Genomic DNA, 23369 nt, shown 5'->3' with positions numbered 1-23369 from the left:
GGGTAGGAGTGGGGACGCTCCCATCGCCGTTTCAGTGCTGGGGCCCACCCTCATTGCTGCGGAGAACTCATTTGCATACCGATTAAACCCGCTATTTCTCAGGAACGGCGCCAGATCTAAAGGCTACTCCGATGTGGTAATCAGAAAAAATGTTGCTTTAGTGGTAGAATCCCTTTAACACTGTGATTGTGTTGACTCAAAGAATATAAGGAACATGTCATTTTTACTGCACCGTATTAAAAGCGAAACCCTAAATTTGCTATTTATACATGGAAGATTGTTATAGAAAGTTTCCCTGCTTAAATAGTGATCTCTTCACATTATTATGCTTGCATATCATTTGTTTACTGCAAACTTTTTATTCCTTCATGGCTAAATATAGTCAAAAATGAGGAGCATCTTTACTCTTCTGTAAAAAATGTAGTGTGACCTCTAGGGGTCCCTATAAAATGAAAGTGTGGATATGCCATAAACAACTGTTATAAACACAATGCATTTTTCAAGGTAAATGCAGTTCATTGTGTCTGCTGCTACCTAGAGCTCTATTTTATATTTAGTTTTTTAAATTCTTTTTTTCCAGGCAATAGAAGAGGAAGGAGGTGACCCTGATAATATTGAAATCAACACTGGTGGCGATACTCCATCAAAGAAGCAAATGAAGAACAAAGGTATGTATTGCTGACAGATCTGTATTTTCCTACTTGGTACAGTGTTTTGGTTTACTCGATTTGCAGTAGGTTAGTCTGAACATGGTGACTGAGGGCTAGTTTACACGGGGCAAGTTGGCAGCGGATTTTGATGCCTCAAAATCCACCTCAAAATCCGCTGCTCCCATTGACTTCAATGGGTGCCGCTCGCTTCTTTTTTCCGATAGCTTTTAGCGGAAAAAAGAAGCGAGCTGCCCTATCTCGACATGGATACCGTGGCTGCATCAGCCGCGGTGTGAGGCTCTAGCCCATTCATTTGGGCCTAATCCATTGCAGAATACCGCAACAGGATACCAGTGCACTGCAGTGGCAACCAGTCGTGGCAACTGTGACAGAATATGTACATGTGGAGCCCCATGTGAACTAGCCCTTTCTTTACAAAGTTACAGAGAAGCTATAAATTTGATGGCAAAAACAAGTTGTTGTTTTTTTTGCATTTATTAGACTTAAAACCCTTACACTTGCTTGGGCACCTTTAACTTCCAACCATTTAATTTGTAAATTAACATTTGGTACTTAAGTAATATTCCTCAATGAACTTTAAGTAAACTGAATATGTGAATATGCCCTAAGCTTTTTTTCTTTTTTTCTTGGTAATTTTAGTTTTAGATTTATTCAGAGATAAGTGAAGCAAGTCACTACATGTCAGATATTTGTGTAGATGTACATAATTCTACTGAAGGCCTTCAAGGCTTAGTATATGCTGTTCTCTCTTCTAAGAATGATTTCTCATAACTGGCTTCTGGCTACAGCTGTTCTTACTGACAATCTAAAGCTAGTTATGGACGACCATGTGACCATCCTCTCTTATATAACAGGCGTTGCTATTGGTCTGCTGAGAAGAACAAATTACATTTTGTGCATTATTTTTTCACTTCAGGTAAGAGGCAGGACGCTGATGAATCTGGGTGTGAAGCCTCTATGGAAGAAGATGCATTTAAGGTAAAGTACTGCTTAATTATCCCTCGAACTACATAGCTGCAGCGAGACACAGTAAGAGTTAATCATACAACAGAAAGTGAAACGTAATCTGAGGTTGTCTTCTGTCTCAGATTTCTCTCCACTTTTGGTCCCTTTTGTATCCAGTAGCAGAAAGCAGAGATTTGGTTTTCTGCTGGTTTTTGCCTATTGGATTGACAGATGGTAGAGTAAAACCCTCTATCTTGGCCTCATAGACAGTCAGGGCTAGACGATTAACACAAGTGTCATGTGGGAGCAAAATAATTGATATGAGCAAGTTCATATTAATTGAACCGACTTTAGATTTTAGTTATTTCATGATTGCCCAGTCCTGAAACAGCCACAAGGTAACGGTTGCTCATGCAGTATGGTCATCACCCGTATCTGTGCTTCTGACATAGCAAGATGCTTATGTGTAACAAAATCCCTTACTCGTATGGACCAGTCAGTCCTCAGAGAACATTTTATGTATTCTGGTTATGCAACAGAAGCTGCAGGAATTTTTACTTTTATTTTTTATGTTTTTGTAATTTTAGGTTCAATAACTACTGTGCAGTGAGCAGTCTGTCACACTGTAACATAACTCATAGATTGGTAGTCAAGGACAAGTTAAAACTCATTTGGTATACTGCTTTAAATGTATTGCATTTCCTAGTGTTTTCTGTGGGACTCATTTTACTCTACCACAAAACAATGAACTGGTGTTTGACATTTTATTTAGGCACTTTTTTTTTTATATAACTATTGGTATATTTTAGCAAATGTGTGTTTTTTTTATTCCTGTTTCAGTTTTTGTATCTGTTCTTATTAGTTGATTTGGTATTGTAGTCGTTTTTTGTTTTGTTTTGTTTTGTTTTTAAGCCCTCTAGTACCATTATATGCAATAAAAATAACTGTGGTATATTCTTGTTGAGTTTTTTTTTTTCAATTCTATTGTAACTGGGGCTGGGTGATTATGACCAAAATTAAAAAATTGCAATTAAGTGGCCATTTTAACTAAATTACGATTAATGAACAATTATTTATGGCACACTTGTTTTAGAGCCCTCATCCCCAGTAACGGATTATAAGAAGGGTAAAATGCGTTGTAGGTCGGGGCCGAACGGCAAGCATCTGCCAATTTGCTCCCATTATAATCTAATCTGGGCCTCCGATTATTATACTTTGGAATTTAGAGACTCCTGAATGTAATAGCAGTTCCAGTTTTGGTGTGTTTGGTCTGTACAAAAGAGCAGGTATATAAAATATTATAATAACCTAACTGAAATAACTGATGTGCACAAAATTATCAGTTATTTGGCTTTATTCAGGGTTTTTCTTTTCTGTATAGTGATCATGTGGTGTTTGATACTTTGGTAAAATGGATATGTGTATATATAATGTAAGACTATATATGTATAATGAAATACTTTTTAGGATCTTCAAGGGGACCTTTCACCTCCTGGGGCACATGCGGTTTTATATACTGCTAGAAAGCCAACTTAAAGGGTCTCTGTCATGGGGAAAAGTCATTTTTAACTAATGACATCCTTGCATAGCCTTTAGAAATGTTATTCCACACCTACCTTTATTATGTAAATTGCCTCAGTGGTTTCTGAATAAGTCCGGTTTTATTCATATGCTAATGAGCTTCCAGCCAGCACAGGAAGTTCCTAGAAGCACTTGTCTCTGCTGTTATCTCCTATGTGTGTGTTTGTAAACAGGAAGCTGAGTCATCATCAGCAGCCTCTCATAGGAAACAATAGCAAGGGTGTGCACGATGCATCGTGCACCAGTCTCATTAGCATATGACTCAAAACTGACTTATTCAGAAACCACTGAGGCAATCTACATACAAAAGGTAGGTGTGGAATAGCCTTTCTAAAGGCTATGCAAGGATGTGATTAGTTAAAAATGACTTTTCCCAATGATAGAGACCCTTTAAGCTTTCACGTTCTGTGCTATCGGTACAGTAGCTCTTCACTGTCAGAAGGGCGTTTCTGACAGTGATTTGGGAATGCCCTTCCTCACAGCAGCATTTATTGCGCTGTACTGTGAGAGAGATGAGAAACGCCTCCCTCCCCTCCTGATAGTGCTTGTCCATAGACGAGTACTGGGGGGAAGGGGGCGCTCCTCAGCGTCATCGCTGGACGGTAAGCAATGCCCCCCCTCTCATAGTAGAGCGCAATAGACGCTACTGTGAGGTGGGGTGTTCCTGACTGTCAGAAACGCCCTTCTGATAGTATAAGAACTATGATAGCTCTTCAATGGGGGGCACAGAATGGGAAAGCCAATAGTGCGTTGAATTCAGCGTGCTGTTGGCTTTCTAGCGGTGTATTACACTGCATGTGCCCCAGGAGGTGAAAGGTTCTCTTTCAGTAAAGATGAAAAATGGAGGTGGTTCTGCTTGCGTTGGGCAAAGTATTTGTGTGCCCACCCTTTAGACTATGGCACAGTTACATAGTTATGTTTAATTAACCTGTGAGAACATTTTTAATTATTTTATAAGAACTGTTTGTCAACCTCATTTTATAAGAGCGAGGGAACATGTGGTAGACTGTTTGCACCATAGCAGTGTAGTATGGTGATGCATGGCGATTACTGACATGTCACTTGTTGATTATGGAGCTGTATGCATATGTTATGGTCATGGCCCAGATTACTAGGTTTTGAAAGTTGTGAGTCTACCACCTTCCCTTAACTTATTTGACTGCTAACACTCTGACAGATAACATCACAGTGATAACAAACAAAAAAACCTGCTATATGTCACTTATGTTGATTTGATGCAAAACAACTTAGAAGTCATATGCCAATGAAGCAGTTGGTTCATTGGGGTAACATAGAGCTCCCTTGAGCTCTGCTCTTTCCACTCAGACCTGTAGCACCCATGTGCAGTAAGCTCATCCTTCCACTGCTGTGACATCACCCATCCTACTTGAGCAACAAGAGCAGTTCTCCCAGGGCTGAAGGCCCGTCGCCAGTGCACCAAGAGCCTCGTTTGCTTTAACACTTTAAATTTTTTTTTAATTTCAAATCTACAAAAGTAACATAAGTTTCTGTGTGTTTATTACTCTAGAGTACAGGGTGGTAACAACTCAATATACTTTGATTTGGTGGTAGACTCCTTTTGAATTAATACCATCCGTCCATTTGTTGCAGCCATGGTTATGCTAAAGCTGTTCTGTATTAGAGCAATGTTAAAGTGGTCAAAATTGTATGATCTGCTTGTATAGTAAAGGTAAGTTTTGCAACATCTGTCCACCCAAATCACAACTGGGCCATTCTTTAGGCTACAAACTTCTTAACAAACGTATACTACGCTGGCAGACACATTGCATACCCGTCTTTCATTGAAATTGTTCTAAGAAAGGAACCCAAAGATTCACATTGTTTGCCTTTCTCAAAAAAGGACGTTGAGCTGGAGTCTCAAGATGTAAGTGATCAAGATGCTAGTGATGACGTAAAAGATTCTGAGGAAATTGAAGAAGAATGCTCTAAGTCTGTCACAGTGCTGTCTACAGAAGATGAGAAGATCACTGAACCAAAGCTTACACATCCAGACGAGGACAAAGAGCAAGAACCTCAAAACCAAGTATGACGAGTGGTTACCAATCACAATGTAGACTTTTATGTGTGTTGGCTGTAAACTGGGTTGCTATTATGCTGGCAGACACAATTGGTCCGTACTTATGGAAGGATATTGTCTGCACCTTTTAGGCCACATCAAGAGATGGAGGGAAAACCTTTCCTACGTTGTCTTGCTGGGAGCAGTTCTCCCATATGTTGCTCTCTGCTTTCACACTCTGTTTTTAATTGGGTACATTTTATGCTAATCACTTTAAGATTCATTATAACTTTCTGTCAATTTTAACCAGTGCTGTGGAACTGGTACGCTAAAAAACTTGTATATTTCCACAGCCTAACTCCAAATCTTGGCTCCTTCATAAAGCATACAGGCTCTCTAAAGCTCCTCTAATTCTTTTAAAAAATTGTGATTGATTCTGTTAAAGTAAATAATCAACAAACTGTCTAATTATATATTTTATTTATTTTTTTGAGGTCAGTGTCAGTAACTCAAAACACTGAATGTTTTGTCAATGTAGTAAGGCCTCTTTCAATTCAGAGTTTTTGCTCCTTGCCTAGGGATCAAACCACCTCTCCTATCTAGTAGCAATGGCCAGTCTGGTGATGTCAGTCCCAGAGTCTCTGCACTATGATTGATGGCTAATGGTGCCAGACAGCTCTGTCTCATGTGCTGAGCCCTGAGAACTAGAATAGTTATCTCTGTATCTAATTCAGAGAGAAGTGTTCTGCTTAGAACAAGTCTCAGGAATGCGCTGCTGACCTGACCTGTACATCACACAGGCTAGGTAGTAGAGGAGGTGAAACACTTAGATATGAAAACACCTTTCATTCCATTTCATTGTTATTCCTTCTATAAATTTCTGAACAAATTGATGACTGTTACAAGTATAGGGGAGGGTCTCCATTTACTGTGCAGCTGTGTCCAGTGAGCGCTGACAGTATCAGACTTGGTACGGACACATCTGCTCGACAGGGGAATTTGTAAGAAGAATTAGAAGAACGTGATAGCACTTAAGTCAGGAGTTATTACTGGTCCTCTTTGTGAACAGCAGCATCACCTTGTTTTTAGAAAGCAATGCCACTTTCTGTAGTATGAGAGCTAGCAGAAATGTAGACTGTGATCACAGCTGATCTCCATTGGTAATGAGTTATATATTTCCTTTTATTCCCTCTGAATAATTTTTAAATTGACTCTGTTCCACGTCATATGGGGTGTGACACCTACGTGTCAGGTTATAGATAATATATCATTTTTAGAGGGAATAACAGATAAACAGGACACACGTAGTTCTTTAAAACACATTTAGACCTGCCCATCTTGAAACTGTCATGATACCATTGTTTTCAATGACTTGTCCTAGGTACAGTATTGACTTCACAAACCTTTCTGTATATTGTCACAGTTGAATATAGCTGTATGGAGCATATGAGCAATAGTTTTGTGTACTTGCTGTTTTTTGTTCAGCTCTACATTTCTACAGTATATTTTGAATGTGTATTGGTGCTGGCTGATGTAAAAGGCATTTCTGTCTACACTGGTAAGACCAGTGAAATGCCCTGGGTGACGTGTATACATGCCAAAGTACAACCAGACAACACCGCATTGGGCTACAGGAGACAAGTTGGATTTAAGTCTTATAGCACAGACATACTAATTCATCTAAACATTACAGTAACACTGCATGAAGGGTGTCTGTCACTTGGGGGAAAAGAAAAGTCACAAAGGGCCTAGACTAAACTAATGGGGGTTCTGTTTCTCCAATATGCTGGTGACAAGGCAAAACACAGGACCAGGTGAAATTTTGGCAAAGCTCCCTGTCACTTGAATGATGAGGGCATATTAGAGCACTGGGGAGCATAGCAGTTTGGAGCAAATATTGTGAAATTACAACAGTGGCATGCATTTTCATGGGACTAGAGGGTAATATTGAAGTGAGCCTGATCTTTCTACCTGTGTTGCTAGTTTAATATGCTTCACCCTGGTGACCAAATCCCTTTAAGCGTGGACTTTATTGGATTTTTGAACATAGTCAACTGCACTATTCAATGAGAACAAATTGCTCAAAATGACAGTGACCATTTAAATGATGATTTCCTGAAGTACTGCTGTAGATGCACAGACAGTGTTATTTGTCTGGGGTATGTCATTTCTTTTACATGAGCCATATAAAGTGTGCAAATGAAAGTTGCATCTCTGAAGGGATATGTTCACATTTCTTGGGTGAATACAATCCCTTTATAGTCTAACACTAGACTCCTTTGGATGCGTACTACACTTCTCCATTCCTTTCCCAACATATACAGAAGTGTGTAATAAAAGGTAACTGTGAGCATGTTCCTGTAGGGGGGGTTCAGCTCATACCAGGAGCTACATTAAAGACTATTCCAGTGTACAGAGCCAGAAGAGAACAGCTATTTGCTGTGTAGTACGCTGGAATACAGGCTGTAGCACAGATTTCATTTGGGAAAGCTCCTAGCCAGTGGACAAGGCTAAGTAGTGTTCCTGCTCAGGAACTTCTTGCACCAGTGCTCTTATCCTCAGCTGATCGCTGTGGTCAAACCCTGTGACTGATCTGATATTTAATACCCATTACCTACCTTTAGGATAGGTCATCTATAGTCCTATAGAGCACTTTGTATTCTTTGTAGCCAAAATTCATTATGGTAACTTCACCTTTACTTTAGAATAGATCCCATTTTAGCTAGGGCTACACCACTAGTAGCTTGAACACTGTCTTATAGCCCTGACAATGTTAATACAACTCCAGATTATACTGAAAGATAGTGCACCTCCCTTCCAAATATCAGCTTGTAGTTTATTCTCTATGTAAGAAAAATCAGTTCTGCTTTGAGCCCATGGTGAGCATGTGTTATACACAGCAACCAATCTGAATAGAAAGTCTATATTGTAAAGCAGTCTTTTGGGCATTTCAGACAGATTAGATCATGGAGGATACTAAATAGCAGGTAAGCATTTCCCTAAGGTAGCGTTCTGACCAGGTAATGAATCTTGTAAGCAAATGCCTTACACAAACTAAAATGTTGTACAGTATATTACAGCACTTTGTTAAATTAAATGGCTGCCTGCAGTTGTACTCTTTCTCAAATGATACAAGCAGGAGTTGCTATACTGTGTGGTGGGGTCTTGTCTGACACATTCTAGCTTCATAGAGCCTGATGTTAAATTGTTCCCTTTTAAAGAGCAGTGTCACCAGAACCAAGTCTAGCAATCCAGTGCCACAAATGTATAAATCGGGGAGCCCTAACCAAACTGTGCTTTCCCCTTGTTAGCTGATGCCACAGTTGCCGAGTTGCTATTTTATCAACAAGGGCGTTGCTGTTTCTCCAGTGTGCTAAGTGGCAATGTCCCTGTTACTTAAAAAAAAAACAAAAAAAACCAACTCATTTGTATTTACTTAGTGGGTTACTACCCGCACTAATATGTATTTGTAACATGGATATTGTTGCATCCTATTCCCAGTGCATGCAGATTTAATTTCACTTGTGTATCATGAAAAGGTATGTGGTAATGGCAAAATCGCCCAGGTTGTAGAGATATGCAGGTGAAATTACTCTGCGACCCACATAGGCTGGGTTTACACGTTGCTTTTTTACTGAAGAACTGTATGCCGTTTTTAATTGCCATAATGAGTAGCCCATGTTAGTGCACATCTCATCTGTATGGGAACAGCCAGTACACCAAAAGTTTTCAGGCTAAAGAGATGCATAGTAGTCACATGGACTACTCATTACACCAATTAACTATTGCAAGCAGTTCTTCAGCACTGTGGAAAGCCAGCCTCAGTTTTACTGTTAGTAACCCAGAGGATTTCTATTTAATGGCCATTGGCATACAGGTAAAATGCTTAGTAATGTGCTAGCCATTACTGCAATTACAATTTCTTGCAGTGCTTTGCTGGAACTATGTGTGTGCACTGCACACCTTTGTAGTATGCTGCTTTCTTGTCACTTTTAAATGATGTTTCTGAAACTGTTGATTTTTGTGTAATTTTCTTTCTTTTATGTAATCCTTATAAGTCTGTGAGACTGTATTTTCATTTCAGTAGTGCTTTATTTTTTATGTGCAAGCTTTTACCTGTACAGTATATTCAGCATTAGTGTTACACATTTGTTTTATACTTCAGCAATGCAAGGAAATATGTTGGTAGTCATATACATTTGGGTACCGTACATGTAAAGTGTACTTTAGGTATGCCTACAGATAACTAATTTTACTTTTTTTTTTTTTTTTACTATATTTTAAGGATAATGAAAATCGAGATATGCAGGCTTTGTCCGATCACGATGTGGTCCCTGATGTAAGTTTTAATATTGTATAAATATTTAGACCCTCATTGATGTTTCATTGCTTAGCTTGGGCTTTGTTCACACTGCTGTTTTTTGCAGTCTTTCACAGCAAGAGTGTAGTGTAGCTGTCATTGCCGTCTTTGCTAGCAGAATAACTTGATGGATCTGGCTGATGGCTAGCTAAAAAAATACATAAGACAATACAATACAATACATCCAACCAGAAATGTCACAAAAAAATAAATAATGCAGTTGTTCATTCAGCAGCATTGTAGATCCACACAGCCTTTGTTTGAGCACCAGTTGATATCTATCTGGATAGTCTCAGTTTGAAGAAGTTCTTTTAATGGAGCGTACTATGAATCTTAATGCATTTGAAGGTATTATAGGACAAATGTACCTGTATGGGAGTTCTGTTATGTCTGTATAAAACAACTGCAATATGGCGGTGTTAGAAACGTCAGTGTGAGGTGATGGCCAACGTCTGGTCAGCTTTCAGTAGACAGCCAAGTTTTGCCTGTTATTTATTGAAAAAGCTTAAGAAGACTGTTTCAAAGATTTACTTGTTCATGATTAAAATGGTTTAATTGAAGTAACTAGATTTTTTAAGTGTAGCTTTTTATGTACATTCATATTAAATATATAAATAACATGTCCCTTTACTCCGCCATGAAGGGCTATGAGGTCAGTAGGCCAAACCTATGACTCTTCTACAACCCCTGGCAAAAATTATGGAATCACTATTCCCTGAGGATGTTCCTTTAGTTGTTTAATTTTGTATAGAAAAATCAGATCACAGCCATGGAAAAAAAAAAACTAAAGGCTTTCATATGGTAACTTTCTGGCTTTAAGAAACACTAAAAGAAATCAAGAGAAATAATTGTGGTAGCCAGTAACAGTTAGATTTTTAGAACAAACACAGGGAATAAATTATGGAATCACTCAATTTTGAGGAAAAAATGATGGAATCATGAAAAACAAACAAAATAACACTTCAACACATCACTAGTACTTTGCTGCACCACCTCTGGCTTTTATAACTGCTTGCAGTCTGAGGCATTGACTTCATGATTGATAAACATTACTCTTCATCAATCTGGCTCCAGCCTTCTCTCATTGCTGTTGCCAGATCAGCTTTGCAGGTTGGAGCCTTGTCATGGACCATTTTCTTTAACTTCCACCTCAGATTTTCAATTGGATTGAGATCCGGACTGTTTGCAGGCCATGCCATTGACCGTATGTGTCTTTCTTAAGGAATGTTTTTGCTCTATGGCAAGATGCATTATCATTTTGAAAAATGATTTCATCATCCCCAAACATCCTTTCGATAGATGGGATAAGAAGTGTCCAAAATTTCAATGTAAACCTGTACATTTATTGAAGATTTAATGACAGCCATCACCCCAGTGCCTTTACCTGACATGCAGCCCCATATCATCAATGACTGTGGAAATCTGCATGTTTTCTTCAGACAGTCTGCATAAATCTCATTGTAAGGGACCAAACAAAAGTTCCAGCATCATCACCTTGCCCAGTGCAGATTCCAGATTCATCACTGAATACGACTTTCATCCACCGTCCACGATTGCCCATTGTAACCTTGTTTTTTTTCTGTTTAGGTATTAGTGATGGCTTTCTTTTAGCTTTTCTGTATGTAAATCCCATTTTTGAAGAGTCCTGTTTATCACTCATGAAGTCAATGCCTCAGAGACTGCAAGCAGATATAAAAGCCAGAGGTGGTGCAACAAAGTACTAGTGATGTGTTGGAGTCTTATTTTGTTTTAGTTTTTCATGGTTCCATCATTTTTTTTCTTCAGAATTGAGTGATTCCATAATTTATTCCCTGTGCTTGTTCTAAAAATCTGTTACTGGCTACCACAATTATTTTTCTGTATTTCTTTTAGTGTTTCTTAAAGCCAGAAAGTTGCCACATGAAATGCCTTTAGTTTTTTTTCCTATGGTTCTGCTTTTTTTCCCTGCAAAATTAAACAACTTAAGGAACATCCTAAAGGACTGGTGATTCCATAATTTTTGCCAGCGGTTGTATTTTCTTAGTCTCACTCAGACTGCTTCATAAATGTCTGACAAGCATTCTTAGACAGAAATGGTAAAGCTCCACTATTTTTCTTTTTTTTTTTTTTTATAAACCCAAAAATTGTAGTCCTAATGAAGTAAATACATAATAGGCCACAATTCCAAAATCCCTACACCTGTCCCTTTCAAGAGAACAGATGGCATACAATTTTGTTAATTCCAAAAGGAAATTCTAATATTGTTGCAGTGGCTGTATAAGGCCTAGTGTTGTTGTGGAGAATTTACAATTGCACCACAAATATAGGAAAAGGTGTTAAATTTGGTCTTGTGGATACCTAATTTGTGGGGAGGGTTTTTTTTTTTTTTTTTTTGTAGTGTATGTATAGTAAAATCTATTTGATGGGACGTTCCTTTTTGCAGACTATATCTTACATTTTATCTTATTGGATTACTATTTCTTTAACACTTAGCATACCTCTGTATGCTAATAATTTCTATCAAATTGTGTGTTTCTGTGACTCCAGCTGGTGACCAAAGATGGAACACCAGGTATCAAACCACAAGGCCTAGCCGAGAAGGGAATTCCTTTTTGATCATGTAGCAGACCGGGTTAACAGCAAGGACTAGATGTTCTTCCGATTCTGGCTATAGGGTCTAAGAACCAGAGATGAAGTACTTGCTACCCTGTTCTATAGGGACCTGTCGCTGTAGAACTGCAGAATCTACGCGGTCATAGCAGTCTTTCAAAAACTAAATTGTGTCCTATATTTGCATTAACTAACAAGTTATCTATGGGGTCTCATATTTACCTGGAAATGCCTTGACATGAGAATGTCAGTTTCAATGTCAAGAAACGACATAATTGGTTTCATGCACTTCTAATGTAGAATTGCTTCATGTCTGAAGTTAGCAGTCAGTGCAGTTTAGTTTATGCTGCAGTTATGACACATTATCAATGCTGTTATAAAGGAGATCTCCATCAGCAACTTGGGGCAAGAAGAATGGCACCATAAACATGTGCCTAAAATAGATCAGGGCTAGATGATCCATTTTTTTTTTAAATTCTGCACTGGTGGCCTGCAGTTTAATCTGAGGGTAACAGCTGATCATTGGGAATTGCCGTATTGCGCTGTGGCGGTCAGCTGCTCTTGGGTTAATTGCTATATATGCGTATAAATGGATCACACTTAAAAAGAAGCCCCAGCTTAATATAATATAGTAAATTTAAACGCAAAGTAAAAATTTATATATGATTTTTTTTAATAATTTTTTTTCAGGAAGGAGAAGAGGATGACCCTGAAACAAAAGGTTAGTTGGTGCATACGCCTTTTTTCGTTTTAGTATAAAATATAGCACAAGATTTCAGAATGAAACAATTTACAATTAAATATTTCAAGATCAGCACCGACTCCTTGTATACACTGTGGACTCTGGAAGCGCATGTTTGCAAATTTTTTGATTTTTCTGAAAGGTAAGTTTGGACTGGTTTCTGCCTGCACTTCAATATGGAAACCATTGTGAAATTTACCGCCTTCCTTTTTGGAGCACTTTGTGGAGAACAACGACTATTACAACTACTACTCTACTTGCTACATTCTGTTATGTGGATTATTTAAATGGCTGGATATGTGGGATTGTGCTGAAGATACCTGGAACCTGCAGACATTCATAAGCTCAGAGGAATATATGGACACCTATATTGCCCCCACATAGGGGAGAGGAGGTCTTCTGGAGCATCAGTTTTGCCTTGTGTAATACTAGCTGTATTGGAGGTCGGAACGAACTTTACCCAGTAAGGCTGAGACTGGTACATCAGGCAGATGGCATTTCCATTTGGACACTTGATAAACTGCATGGATAGGACTGACATTGACTTGGACATCAAGATCTGCCTTTGAGCCATGTGTGACAGTGATTGTAGAAGAATTCCTGTCATTGGACTATACCTATGCGAAGACATGTTATCAATACATGGATGAAGAGACTGGTCTGTTTTGAGAGTCATGATATTTCACGTTCATTTGTGAGGAATGCATCTGTCTTATGTGAAGATTTATTGTGGATTCAGAGCCCCATTTCATGAAGCTCAAGCCGGGAACCCTGGAGCCCTGTCTATCTATCTATGCTGTCTTGCCATGAAGAATGTCATCTTGTGTGTCTAAAGTTTTTAAGCAATGTTTACTGCTAACCCGATTTGTTTTCTCTAGGTCCTGCGCTACAGTTTGAATTTGTTTAAACTTCTTATTTTGCCATGTTTATTCCTGTTAAATCCTCTTAGATATAACAGGTTCTGGTGATGATACTCAAGAAGTAGCTAAACCTGTTCATTCAGAAGAGAACGGATCAGAGCCGGCTGTTAAAGAAGACATGGAAGTTAACACTTGTCTGAAAGAAGCAGAGGACGATAATGTTTCTGTCACACTCCAGGCTGAAGATGCCATCACTATCGATTGTGATGGAGACGACCTCCTAGAAACAGGTAAAAATGTGAAACTTGCAGATTCGGATGCATGCAAGCCAAAGGATGAGGAGGAGGCGGCTGACCCCAAGGATGGCCTGGAGGAGCAAAAAGATGATATGTCGGAGAACCAAAAAGATGATAAAGAGGAGAGTGCTAAAGTAGATGCTGCCAAGAAGGAATCCAGGGAAGGTTCAAAGAAAGCTGAATCTGGAGATAAAGAAAAGGATTCTCAGAAGAAAGGTGCATCATCTACAGGGGCCTCTGGTCAAGCAAAGAGGTTTGTTTTTCTATGTCAGTTCATTAAGATACTGATTCCCAGCGTTCACTAAGAGCACTCTACATTAAGGGGTAGCAGCAAGAATATATTTAGCACCTTGCCTTGTGTGTGTATATGCTTTTTGGGCCTCATAAGTTCCTTTTTATTTTTTTTTTCTTTATTTTTTTTAATGCAAGATCTTCCCAGTTTGTTCTACTGCCAGCAGTTTATTTTTATTTTTCCAAATTGACAAGTTTTTAAAAACTCCTTGTGATGATGGTAAGGAACAGCTGCCCGTTTGAACACAAAATGAAGTCAAGTCCCATTCTTGAATTTGGGAGAAGATTTGCCATATTTCCTCACTGAATATATTTGGTCAGAAAATCTAGATCTTCAGGCTTCCTGGGGAGAATGAGATCAAGAAGCTTTGAGGGAAACCTTTTGGTCCTCTAAGAATCAATTGAACCATTGCAAGGTGTTTTATTTGTGTTTTTATTGGTTTGCGTAGGAAATATCGATCCTGTGTTGATTTTTTTTTTTCCTCCTCTTCATCGTTTGCCTTTTGCAGCTCTTCCAAGGATGCCAAAGACAACAAAACCACATCTAAAGATGATAAAGGTATGCTGTTTTTGTAGAAGGGAGTAAGGCTACACAATTTTTGTATGAGGAGTCAGATACAGTAGTAACAGCGTTATATTTTAACTGAATATCTAACTTGACAAATACATAAACCACAAATCACAGCAATTCCTCATTTTACTGCTGCCGTCCTTATAATCCTTTTCTCTCAGTTGAAACTGATAAATTCTATAAAGAGCTATTCTCTTCACCCCAAGGGCTTAACCATACCCCCTCTCCTTTATTAATATGACATTGTAAGGTACAGTGGGGCAAAAAAGTATTTAGTCAGTCACCAATAGTGCAAGTTCCACCACTTAAAAAGATGAGGCGTCTGTGATTTACATCATAGGTCAGGGGTAGGCAACCTTTTTTGTTCGGTGTGCCGATTTAAATTAAAAAATCAAAGATGAGGTCCTCGGAGTGCCGGGCAATAATTGTAAAGCTGACGACACCTACACTAAAGTCATATAGCACAAACCACAACATAGAGGTGCTGTCATTCTGTGCTCCCAGCCACATGCACTTACCACTATTTGCCTGGATACACATGTTGTTTTCCTTTAGAAGCAATGTAAGTACATGCGTAACCCACAATTAGTGGTAATGTGACTGGGAGCAGAGTAAGGTCATACCTGTGGCAGTGGACACTAGCTGTCGGACACCGACGGTAGTGTGAACGCTCCCTAAGTGAAACACAGATTAATTTCAGTCACTTTTAGTTCCTGGCGGTGCAGTAACAGCAAAACCCCAGCCAGGAATTAATGGGTGTCACACTTTCAACAAAGTGAATGCACTGGTGCCCAGGAACTGGATTTGGCTTTAATTGCATCTAGTTACAGTGTCACCACTCAATAGAATCACACTAAGGCTGAGGCCCCACATTACAAAAATGCAGCTTTTTTATTGCAGATTTAGCTGCGTTTTTTTTCCGTCAAAGCCAAGAATGGCTAGAAAAGGAACGGGAAATATATAGGAAGCTTCTTATGTCTCCCTCCTGCTCAATCTACTCCTGGCTTCGGCTCAAAAAAAAACAGCAAAATCTGCAACGAAAAAAAGCTGTTTCTGCAACGTGGGGCTTTAGCCTAAGGCCCTCACGTTCTTGGAACACAGCTTTTTTTGTTACATATTTTGCTGCGTTTTTCTGAGCCTAAGCCAGGAGTGGATTGAGCAGAAGGGAGATGTATAAGAAGCTTCCTATATATTTCCCATTCCTTCTGTAGCCATTTTTAGTTTTGGTTGAAATAAACCGCATCAAAATCTGCAACAAAAACGCTGCGTTTCTGCAATGTGGGGCCTCAGCCTTACGCCTCCTGCATACAAATGGCACGGATGTGGTTTCACTGACCTATACATTAAAAATGAATTGACATGGCTGCAAATGCAGACAGATATAGGGGATGTATAGGACAGATATAAGGGACGTATAGGACAGATATAGGGGATGTATAGGACAGATATAGGGGATGTATAGGACAGAGATAGGGGAAGTATAGGACAGATATAGGGGATGTATAGGACACATATAGGAGACGTATAGGACTGATATAGGGGATGTATAGGACAGATATAGGGGATGTATAGGACAGATATAGGGGATGTATAGAACACATATCGGACCTGCTCAATAGTTTTCAGCTCTTCAATTTGGCCCAGATACACAGCCACAAAAAGAATGGCTGTATATATGGGTCAATTGAAATATATAGGTCTGTACTTTATCTGCAGTTGTAGATAAAGAGTCTGGTCATGTGCATTACAGGTTACAACTCAATGTGCCTCATATTAATAGCAGTTAACCAAATTATGTCCCTCACATTAACCCCCTGTGTGCTTTACATAAGGGACACTGATATGTGAGACACATGGAGGTAATAAGTGAATATCTTCATTATATAGGTCCTTTATTAGTATCCCCATATGTCTCACATGTCAGTAACCCTTATGTGAGCCACACAGGGTTAATGTGAGAGACATGATGGGGTTAACTGCTATTAATGTGAGGCACATGGAGTTACTAAAACTAAAGTAATAACCCCAAATGCCTGACAGTAATAAGAATAGTTAGTAACACACACGTACCTGGTGTTTTTACTTTCACTTTGCTTGCTCTTCTCCTCAGGGCTGCAGACGGCAGGAGCTCCTCCTCACGTGTAGCAGCAGGCCCAGGGAGCCCTTATCCTGTGCAGTGAGAGGCTCACCTCTGATTGGTGGCAGGGAGAGAAGGGGGCGTATCCTACACAGCAGCTCTACCAGAGCACTGAAAGGACGCTCTCTCTCTCTCTCTCTCAATTAGTGTATGAAAGTAGCAGGCTGCCTGCCGTGCCAGCAAAATATGCCTCGCGTGCCAGGGGTTGCCGACCCCTGTCATAGGTAGACCTCAACTATCAGAGACAAAATGAGAAAACAAATCCAGAAAATCATTGTCTGATTTTGTAAGAATTTATTTGCAAATTATGGTGGAAAATAAGTATTTGGTCAGTAAAAAAAAATTTCATCTCAATACTTTGTTCTCTCTCCTTTGTTGGCAATGACAGAGGTCAAACGTTTTCTGTAAGTCTTCACAAGGTTGGCACACACTCTTGTTGGTATGTTGGCCCATTCCTCCATGCAGATCTCCTCTAGAGCAGTGATATTTTGGGGCTGTCGCTTGGCAACACGGACTTTCAACTCCCTCCAAAGGTTTTCTATAGGGTTGAGATCTGGAGACTGGCTAGGCCACTCCAGGACCTTGAAATGCTTCTTACAAAGCCACTCCTTAGTTGCCCTGGAGGTGTGCTTTGGATCATTGTCATGTTGAAAGACCCAGCCACGTTTCATCTTCAATGCCCTTGCTGATGGAAGGAGGTTTGCACTCAAAATCTCACGATACATGACCCCATTCATTCTTTCATGTACCCGGATCAGTCGTCCTGGCCCCTTTGCAGAGAAACAGCCCCAAAGCATGACGTTTCCACCCCCATGCTTTACAGTAGGTATGGTGTTTGATGGATGCAACTCAGTATTCTTTTTCCTCCAAACACGAGAAGTTGTGTTTCTACCAAACAGTTCCAGTTTGGTTTCATCAGACCATAGGACATTCTCCCAATACTCTTCTGGCTCATCCAAATGCTCTCTAGCAAACTTCAGACGGGCCCGAACATGTACTGGCTTAAGCAGTGGGACACGTCTGGCACTGCAGGATCTGAGTCCCTGGCGGCGTAGTGTGTTACTGATGGTAGGCTTTGTTACATTGGTCCCAGCTCTCTGCAGTTCATTCACTAGGTCCCCCCGCGTGGTTCTGAGATTTTTGCTCACCGTTCTTGTGATCATTTTGACCCCACAGGGTGAGATTTTGCGTGGAGCCCTAGATCAAGGGAGATTATCAGTGGTCTTGTATGTCTTCCATTTTCTAATTATTGCTCCCACAGTTGATTTCTTCAATCCAAGCTGGTTGCCTATTGCAGATTCAGTCTTCCCAGCCTGGTGCAGGGCTACAATTTTGTTTCTGGTGTCCTTTGACAGCTCTTTGGTCTTCACCATAGTGGAGTTTGGAGTCTGACTGTTTGAGGGTGTGCACAGGTGTCTTTTTATACTGATAACAAGTTTAAACAGGTGCCATTACTACAGGTAATGAGTGGAGGAAAGAGGAGACTCTTAAAGAAGTTACAGGTCTGTGAGAGCCAGAAATCTTGATTGTTTGTAGGTGACCAAATACTTATTTTCCACCATAATTTGCAAATAAATTCTTACAAAATCAGACAATGTGATTTTCTGGATTTGTTTTCTCATTTTGTCTCTCATAGTTGAGGTCTACCTATGATGTAAATTACAGACGCCGCTCATCTTTTTAAGTGGTGGAACTTGCACTATTGGTGACTGACTAAATACTTTTTAGCCCCACTGTAACTGCCTGGAACCAGAGATGTCATTCTGTACCTGGTTTGCAGTAACTCAAAAGAGAAGTCCTGCCTCCTCAGTTGGTAGTTTTTTCTCTGCAGGAATCTTATGCATGTTTTATTTGTTGCAAATACGTGTCCCATTAGTCATGGGCAAATGTAATAGTACTCTTAGGCTATATGCACACAAATGTGTGAAAAACGGCACGTGGATAATGTAATAATCAGCCCAGACTGACAAGAATAGGACTTGTCCTCAGTTTTGCCATGCTAATACATACTTGTGTGTATGGGGTCATTGAGTGTGTTGGCCTAAAGCTACATGGACAAGTGTACGATCAATGCTTCTAATAGATAGTTGCTCACTTGTGCTCCTTGCTTCAGTTTGTTTTGCACTCTACACTTCTGACTTGGACATTAAGAAAAACTACACACAAAAAGCTGTAAATCTTAGTCTAGCCTTTCACAAAGTTTTTGTATTTTACTTTTTACAATACAATGTTTCACTTGTCAGGTCCTACACATTTTGGTACTCCAGCTGAGGATACATTTTATTTCTCTGTCACCTTGAGGGCATAGAAGATGTATTGATTGAAACCTACAATATATTGACATCAGATTGCATCCCTTAGTTTGATTTTGTCAAAAGCGCACATACAAGTAAATCTGTGGGCTGCTGGTACACTAGTGACTTCAGATGTCTTTTTTTGAGAGACTTGTTGTCCATAGTTGGTCTTCAAAGCTTGTCATCTTCAATCAATCATATGTCATAATTTAAACTGAAAATGCAGGGTTGAATGGGGAGAGGTGTAATATGAAGAGAGTTAGTGTCACACACCCAAGGTCCTTGGTTTCTTCAGGACTGGCCATGACGGCAAGCGTTGACATTCACGCGACTACTGTGGCCAGTCACTGGCTTCATTGGTAACCCCTAGGTCTTCAGTTTACTCCCCTTTGAATACGACCTATGATTAATCCCTGGCTTAATAACGTGGCATGATCCTTCATTGATGGCATAAATGACTCCCTACAGCAGCCAAAAACTCCCAACACTGCACATCAGCTTTCCCATAGTGATCTCCCTTCAATGGCTGTATTTCATATTTGTCCTAAAAATAACGTAGATTAAGCATCATATAGAGAACTTGCCGCCAATGCATAACACTGAAAACGTATCCATATATCTGGAAGATAAGATTCCAGCAGGTAAAAGGTGGGTTCCATGCACACTGATCAGGTCCTGTAATTCAGAAGCTCTTGGATGATAGTAAATGCAGCTACATTAACATTCAATACGTATACCTTCCTGAGTTTCAATAAACATTGTACCTAGAAGACACTAGACATATTACTAATGTTGCCAGCATCTCCTTTATTTTTTCTCAGTAGTAGTGACATTACAAGGAATATTTTGCCAATAAGCAGCAATTTAAACCCAGGAACATGAAGCCACGGGGCCCAGAGTTTCTTACATTTCTTTTCTTCTGGTAATCATATTTCTGTAGTCTTAACATAGTATATTCACTATAAACAGATCTTTCCATTGGGATGCTTGTCAAAGTTAGTTTCCAAGCTTGGTATAGAAACCATGTAATTTTTATCTTTAAATCAAATCTATTCCAGCTCTATATAATCCATTATGCAGTACAGAAGTATATTGATGGCTGGCGTGTTTTATGGTTTGTCATGCTGAATGTGTTTTTATTAAAGGTAGTACTAGTAGTACAAGTGGAAGCTCACTGAGGAATCTTTGGGTCAGTGGACTGTCATCGAATACAAAGGCAGCAGATTTGAAGAATCTGTTTGGGAAGTATGGAAAGGTATGTTGCATTTCTATTGTCCAAAAGGAGGATGCAATGAAATCTTCCTATGAATTTTTTTTTTTTTTTTTTTTAATTAACATGAGTTAAATTAATATAATTAAATAAATTAAATCTGTGCTGGACATTGTGTTATCCAGCTGTGTGATATTTAACAATGGGTCATCAGTATCAGATTGGCATGGACTCCTGCAGGCTACTTCTGGCTCTAGCTGCCATATAGTTCCAGTGCCTTCTATGAACAGCTGAGGCTATTTAGTAAAACTGTCACAAGTGTAAAGTTAATATTAAAACTTGTCACTAGACTGACTTGTGCTGTGCCATGACTTTTTTTTTTTTCTTTCTTTCCTTCCACAGGTTTCAAGTGCAAAGGTAGTTACCAATGCAAGGAGCCCAGGGGCAAAGTGCTATGGCATTGTCACTATGTCCTCTAGTGCTGATGTGTCCAGATGTATCTCTCACCTCCATCGCACAGAACTACATGGACAGCAGATATCTGTGGAAAAGGTAAGTGTCGTGTGTTTTTTTTTTTGTTTTTTTTTTTAAATATAAAGTCTTCCAACCCAAATTTGTGGATAGTGGCTTTCCCTATCCCATAAGACTTGCGTTAAGAATTTTTATTTCTCTCCAGTGGAAGAGTGATCCTTCAAAGAGAGATCAGAAGAAGGAAGGTGATGACAAATCTGGATCTGGTAGAACTTCTGGAGAGAGAAAATCATCTGGGGGAGATAAAAGTAGCAAGTAAGGATTGTGCTTCTTGGTTTGATATGAAACCATTTTGTTTCTCTTATGAGATTCAAGATTCTTACTTTTTCCTTTTAAGGCCACCCAGTTCTGTAAAAAAAGATGATAAAAAATCTGACAAGACTGAAAAGAAAGATGGAAAGGATGCCAAGAGGGATGGTAAAGATGGTGACAATGGGGTTGGAAGTTCTACCCAAGATGCAGCAGAAAAGAATGAAGACCGGAAACGACCAGGTAAGGAGAGGGTCTATCATGTGTATAGGACATTGTAATACTAAATATTTTGCACCGTAGTATTAAACCCTTGAAGCAAATCCTGCCAACCCCTATTTTAAACTCCAATTGTTAATTCTAGTGGAGATTTTCAGAAAAGCAGCTCTGACCCCCATTTATTATGTCTTCGTTATTGAGAAATGAATAAGTACAGAATGTACCCAGAAATGGCTCGGCATAAAGAGGTGACTGCTCATTATAAATGAATGCAATGTTTCTGAAACCTTTGCAGGTAAAAGCCCAGGACAGATGGTGGTGATAGACCAGACAAAAGGGGATCAAGGTTATGTGCGGCCACCAATGAGAAGAGGAAGATTTGATAAGGTAAGATTTGCACTAGCTTTTTGTCATTTTATGCTGTTAACGGACATAGTGATTACTTAGTTAGAAAAAAACCCTTTAAAACATAACAAAATGATCCATCTTAAAGTGATGGTCCCAATTCAATATCTAATTCTGGGGTAGGTGGAAAGTGTCTGATTGCTGCAAACCCCCTCTGATCACAACAATGGGGTAGTGTGTTCCCTGTTGTGCTAGAGTTTCTCTGTAAGCCTCATAGAAATGCATGACTATTGCTCCATTTACATTAATCCCAAAAATCAGCCACTTATCACCTATTCTACATAAAGTGATGGACTGGGATAACTTTTTAAAGTTTTAACAATGATCAATGAATGTACTTATTAAATTTTTATCTTAGATGAGACCAAGGGAAAGGTTTATCCCAAACAAGATGAAATTCCGTGAATTCCGGGACAAAAAGGACATTATGACATTTCAAAAAATGAAAGCCCAAAGACTCAGAGAAAATGTTGAACGCTTGGAGCGGTTGCAGCGTTACCACAGAGCAGTGGAACTGCGAAGGTAATATAGGCACTAGGAACCCTTGACTTCAGGCTGGTGATGCTGCTATGGTGTCTGGTAGCAGTGACTGGTAATTCAGATATCAGATTTTTAAACCATTATTTCTCAGCCATTCTAGAACCTAGAACAGTGCATTTGGTGTTAGATCAATCCCAATTTTTCTCTGGAAGTGATTGAAATAAAACGGCAATCTCCTCTTTCATATGACACCAAACACGCTGTTCTACGTTTTATAATAGCAAGGAATCGGGTTAAAATGAGGTGAACCTCCAAATCAATACAGAAATTCTGCAGTGTTATATATCACTAGTGTTAGTAGCACACCTAACCAGAGCGATCTTTCATTCATGTGATGAGTGTCTTTTTTTTTTTTCCCCCCATAAAGGCGGAGAGAGATGGCTGAGAGAGAGCGCCGAGAAAGAGAGCGGGTCCGAATAATGAGAGAGCGGGAAGAACTTGACCGCCTTCAAAGAGAACGGGAAAGACTAGAGATAGAAAGACAAAAGTTGGAGCGTGAAAGAATGGAGCGTGAGCGTCTGGAGAGGGAGCGTATACGTATTGAACAGGTGAGCAAATAATCTGTATCAACATTTGTTAGATACATCCCATATACCGTATTTTTCGGACTATAAGACGCACCTAGGTTTTAGAGGAGGAAAATAGGGAAAAAAAATTTTGAAGCAAAAAATGGTAAAATATTTAATATATGGGAGTTGTAGTTTTGCAACAGCTGCAAGGCCACATTGACAGGTGACCCTGCAGCTGTACGGGGACGCATAGAGTGGTTTTTTTGCGGGGCCAGCTGTACTTTTTAGTTATACCATTTTGGGGAATATCTATTGCTTAGATCACCTTGTATTGAAAAAAAAACCGGTGGTT

The 23369-nt window shown here is 39.4% G+C and overlaps 1 protein-coding gene across 5 annotated transcripts in view; it reads left to right on the top strand.

Annotated features, from left to right (window-relative positions):
- SLTM (SAFB like transcription modulator) overlaps nucleotides 1-23369 on the top strand; it is a 34027-nt gene that overhangs the window by 6279 nt on the left and 4379 nt on the right. For 4 of the 5 annotated variants that reach the window (XM_075273498.1, XM_075273496.1, XM_075273497.1 and 1 more), the window contains exons 2-15: nucleotides 581-668; nucleotides 1588-1649; nucleotides 5059-5241; nucleotides 9500-9553; nucleotides 12854-12884; nucleotides 13855-14314; nucleotides 14862-14911; nucleotides 20500-20609; nucleotides 20967-21116; nucleotides 21241-21350; nucleotides 21433-21587; nucleotides 21859-21950; nucleotides 22327-22490; nucleotides 22876-23056. In XM_075273498.1, coding sequence (XP_075129599.1) covers nucleotides 581-668; nucleotides 1588-1649; nucleotides 5059-5241; nucleotides 9500-9553; nucleotides 12854-12884; nucleotides 13855-14314; nucleotides 14862-14911; nucleotides 20500-20609; nucleotides 20967-21116; nucleotides 21241-21350; nucleotides 21433-21587; nucleotides 21859-21950; nucleotides 22327-22490; nucleotides 22876-23056 — 1890 coding nt within the window. The remainder of the gene's footprint in view (nucleotides 1-580; nucleotides 669-1587; nucleotides 1650-5058; nucleotides 5242-9499; nucleotides 9554-12853; nucleotides 12885-13854; nucleotides 14315-14861; nucleotides 14912-20499; nucleotides 20610-20966; nucleotides 21117-21240; nucleotides 21351-21432; nucleotides 21588-21858; nucleotides 21951-22326; nucleotides 22491-22875; nucleotides 23057-23369) is intronic. The other variant, XM_075273499.1, reaches the window with a different exon arrangement.

This window comes from Leptodactylus fuscus, chromosome 5, assembly GCF_031893055.1.
Source record: "Leptodactylus fuscus isolate aLepFus1 chromosome 5, aLepFus1.hap2, whole genome shotgun sequence".
NCBI lineage: Eukaryota > Metazoa > Chordata > Amphibia > Anura > Leptodactylidae > Leptodactylus > Leptodactylus fuscus.
Note: the sequence above shows the minus strand (reverse complement) of the source record. Positions and strands in the feature narration are given on the sequence as shown.